The sequence below is a fragment of the Montipora capricornis genome, chromosome 8 (assembly GCF_036669925.1).
Source record: "Montipora capricornis isolate CH-2021 chromosome 8, ASM3666992v2, whole genome shotgun sequence".
In the NCBI taxonomy this organism is placed as follows: domain Eukaryota; kingdom Metazoa; phylum Cnidaria; class Anthozoa; order Scleractinia; family Acroporidae; genus Montipora; species Montipora capricornis.
This window is the reverse complement of record NC_090890.1, coordinates 761480-765715: the sequence shown is the minus strand read 5'-3', so window position 1 is coordinate 765715 and position 4236 is coordinate 761480. Positions and strand designations below refer to the sequence as shown.

Genomic DNA, 4236 nt, shown 5'->3' with positions numbered 1-4236 from the left:
AAAGAGTTTGAAAGGAGACTACAAGAACAACTTGTTCATCTACCAGGAGTTGAAGTCCTACGCGATGACATGCTGGTCATAGGCTACGCAGGAGGAAGATGAAAGAAATCATGACGAAAACCTCGAGGCTTTGCTGAACAGAGCAAGAAAAGTAAACTTGAAACTCAACAGCAAGAAAATGAACTTACGCAAAACAGAAGTAAAGTTCATGGGACACCTCTACGAGACCAGGAGCTCCTGACGAGACGTAACCACAAACAAAGCACAGTTTGTGTGGTCGCCACAACACGACAAAGCATTCAACGAAGTGAAACTACTCGTAACAAGCCATCCTGTCCTAAAGTACTAAGACTCCAACGAAGAAGTTACGCTTCAGTGGGACGCCAGCGAAAAGGGACTCGGAGCTACACTACGCATGGCGCAGAATGGCTATTGTTTGTAGGACATATACTTGCTTTCTGGCATAAATTACTCTTGTATCACTTGAACTCCCATGTGGGTTCCAAATGGAATCTAGTTGGTTACAGTTAGTCTCTTACAAATGCAAATCTACAGAAAAATGCTTGGAGTAGCGAATACCCAGTGGAATAACTGTCCATCAAATGTACAAGCAGTTAGCAGACAGTAGATTTCCGAACAAACCCGATCACTCCAAATAGTTTGATAAAAAATCCTGCATCCCATTTGCGACAGTTTAAGCCCGGTTCCCACTTGTGCTATAAGCACAAGTACAAGCGTGAATGTTCAAAAGCACGTGTGGGAAGCGGCTTGAAATAAGCGTGAAATGAGCATGAGCGTAAAGCGCAAGAAAGGAAACTTTTTCCTTTCCTTGCGCGTATGCTTATCATACGGATGTGTTTATTTCACAAGTGGGAACCGGCGTGAGTTTGCACAAGTACGACGATTCGCACTCCATCTTGAATCTTATTAGATCTCGGACGTTCTTACTACTCTTACGTATGATAACTTTTCTTAGCCTTGTCTCACTGTGTAAACGTCGCAAGCTTACTTTTTGCTTACTCTTGTGCTTATTGCATTAGTGGCCGGTCCGTATGCTGTTTTATGAGCGTTTTTTATTAAGCCTCTTGTAGACTGAAGGCAGACCCCTCGTTGCGACCAATTTTTACCACTGTTCCAAATTGTAATGACAGAGAATTTCACAATTTTTGTCTTCGTTCCTGTCACGTTTCATTTTACATCATTCAGAGCTGAGAAATCATCAAGCATGATTCACGCGAAACATGTTTGGCTTAACTTTAATTGAAATATTCATTTAATTCATATCTACTGTCAGAACATGCCACCCCATTACAGCTTTACTTTTACAAATGATTTGAGAAGAAAACTGCATTTAGTGTTGTCGACGGCGTGCAGGGTGGCCGAGAATAGGCAAATACGCAAAAGTACCGTAGCCGTAAACAAATACGCCTATCGCGTTCACTTCTCGAACACTAACACCAACAGAGCGAAGGCATGCTCAAATCGAGAAAGAATGTTTAGCTATGGTTTTTGGCTTCGAGAAGTTTTCACATTGCATCGCCAGAAGAGCCAAAGTCACCGTGGAGTCGGATCACAAACCGCTGCAGTCAATCTTTAAGAAGTCCCTTCTAGAAGCACCGTGCAGGCTGCAACGAATAATGCTGAGATTACAACGCTACAACCTAGACGTAACATGCAAACCTGGCCCACATATGTACATTGCGGATCACCTCTCGAGAGCTTCAGTGCCAGAGGTCGGCACACCAGAGACTGAGTTCCAAGTGTTCCCACTTGAACTTGAACCAATACGTCCGCTAACTACAGTAAAGGTCAGCAGTGAAAGATTGGCACAGCTTCCGAAAGCCACAGAACCCTGTGATGCAAACATTGAAAACAACAATACTTACAGGATGGCCTACACAAAGAAAGGAAGTACCCATACACGTTAGGGAGTTTTGGAACTTTAGAGATGAATTTACATTACACAACGGTGTATTGTTTAAGAACCAAAGGCTTATCATCCCTAAAGCTCTGCGCTCCGAAGTCACCTCACGTATTCACTCTAGCCACCTCGGAATTGAATCATGTCATCGCAAGGCAAGAGACCTTGTATTCTTGCCTTCAGTGAACAGCGAAATCATGGAGGCAATAATAAACTGTCCGACCTGCACAAAGTATCAAGCTAAACAGCATAGACAGCCAATGCAGTCACATCAGATTCCAGACCGCCCCTGGAGCCGCCTCTCCTCAGACCTGTTTACACTATACAACAAAGAGTATGTGGTCCTCGTTGACAGTTATTCAGACTTCGTCGAAGTTAGACAACTTACGACAGGCACATCAGCTACGCTCATAGAGTTCTACAAGGAGCAATTTAGTCGACATGGTATACCAGATGTACTGAATACAGACAACGGACCTCAGTATACCAGCCGTGAGTTCATTGACTGATTGACTTCGCTCGGGAATGGGAGTTTAGACACCTCTCTTCGACGCCACATCACTCAAGGTCTAACGACAAATCAGAGTCAGAGGTCAAGATAGTAAAAAACCTTTTCAAGAAGGCTATCGAGGATAACAAAGATCCTTGGCTGGCCTTACTGGACTATCGAAACACTCCCACTGAGGGCATAAAGACTAGCCCATGTCAACGACTAATGTCTAGAAGAACCAAAACTCTAGTACCAGTATCCACTAACCTGCTTTAACCGGAAATTGTCAGTGGAGTACCAGACTGCATAGAACTCAAGAGACAAAAGGCAAAGAGCTATTTCGACAAGAAGGCAAAGCCACTACCTGAACTAGACATTGGACAAGAAGTCAGAGTCACTGAAAAAAGAAACAAGACGTCGACCTGGCAACCAGGAAAGTGTCTTGCGAAGCTGTCAGATAGGTCTTACCTAGCTAGTTCAAGCTGATGGCGAAGCAGGACGTCGGAACCGAGAAGACAGCAGACCAAGTATACACACAGGCGCAACAGACAGAACCACAGCTACAGTAGCAGATTTAACCGCGAGAGAGGATCAAACGGACACCACTAAGGTTCAAGCTACACCACCACACACACCAGCTAGAGGAGCCAGCTCAAGAACAACCAAACCACCAGCTAGATTTAAACATTATGTTTAAAGGACATTATATCCACATTTGTGATTGAACATTGATTGCTAATGAAAAAACAGTCGATTGAAAAAAAAAAAATTTCTGATTGAACATTATGATTGCTAATGAAAAAAAAATTGAAAAAAAACAGTAGTTAAATCCAGACCGCAATCTCAGAACACTTCCTTAGCAATAACCATTCACACAGTCATATGTCACTCATTCCCATCGAAAAGCTCATCAATCAACGTCATTCTTTTAGGAAACCTAGCTCTTGGGATAAACAAGCGTGACGGATAATTTAACGATCTCGTTATTGAGTATACAGCTATTTCAATTAACGTTGTCGGATCAAATCATAAAGCTACAAGGCAAGACCGCAAGGCTATATGGGATTTTTTGCTGAATAAATTCATCAAAATCAGCTCCCTGTGAAAAATGGCAAGTCTGGGGGTTCGTCCTCACTGTCATGAGTTCCATTTAGCTGAACAAGAAAACACGAGTGAACTGTATTCAGTTCCTGTGCTAATTGTGATTAGGGAACTTAAGCAGCGACGATGGCAACACCAACGAAAACGTAACTTGAAAATATAACTTTATGCATTTGTGTTAATGCGCCATTATTTTAACTCGTTCCTCTTCTACAGAAACGGCGAACTACCCAGGAACCAAATTGGTAGGAGTGGCGTTCAAGTAAAGAAAACTGAGTGAAAAATTCGCCGTCGTGTGGTCACGTTCTCAACAAAACCTTGAATTTGGTCATTTCACTTTGATGTTTTGCAGAGGACGGCAAAGAAACTTACCAAAATTTAAAACGCACGTGAAAAACTACTCTTTTTGCTCATTAAACCTTTTGTTTTGTGTCGTTTTCGCTGCCGTCGCTATTGTATACGTAGTTGCTTAGCTCCCTAATAGCTATAAACGCAGCTACCTGATTTAAATGGTACCGACACAAAAAATATAATTTTACCATGAAACAAACGTAGTGATTTTCCTCACTACTGTATGAATACAAGAATTTTTATTTTTCCTCTCGGTAAAAGCTGTAAAAGCGGCATGAAATTAACATACGTGTATGCACGTGCAGTCCGTGAGTTTCGAGTGAGTTAAATGCTGATTCACATGGCGTTATAAAAATAATTTGAAAAAGAATAT

At 42.1% G+C, this 4236-nt stretch overlaps 1 protein-coding gene across 1 annotated transcript in view; it reads left to right on the top strand.

Annotated features, from left to right (window-relative positions):
- Positions 1-1928, top strand: part of LOC138059823 (uncharacterized) — a 5773-nt gene extending 3845 nt beyond the window's left edge. The window contains exon 2 of the mRNA XM_068905452.1: positions 1544-1928. Within this exon, the coding sequence (XP_068761553.1) occupies positions 1544-1928 (385 nt within the window). The remainder of the gene's footprint in view (positions 1-1543) is intronic.
- The last annotated feature ends 2308 nt before the right edge of the window (positions 1929-4236 follow it).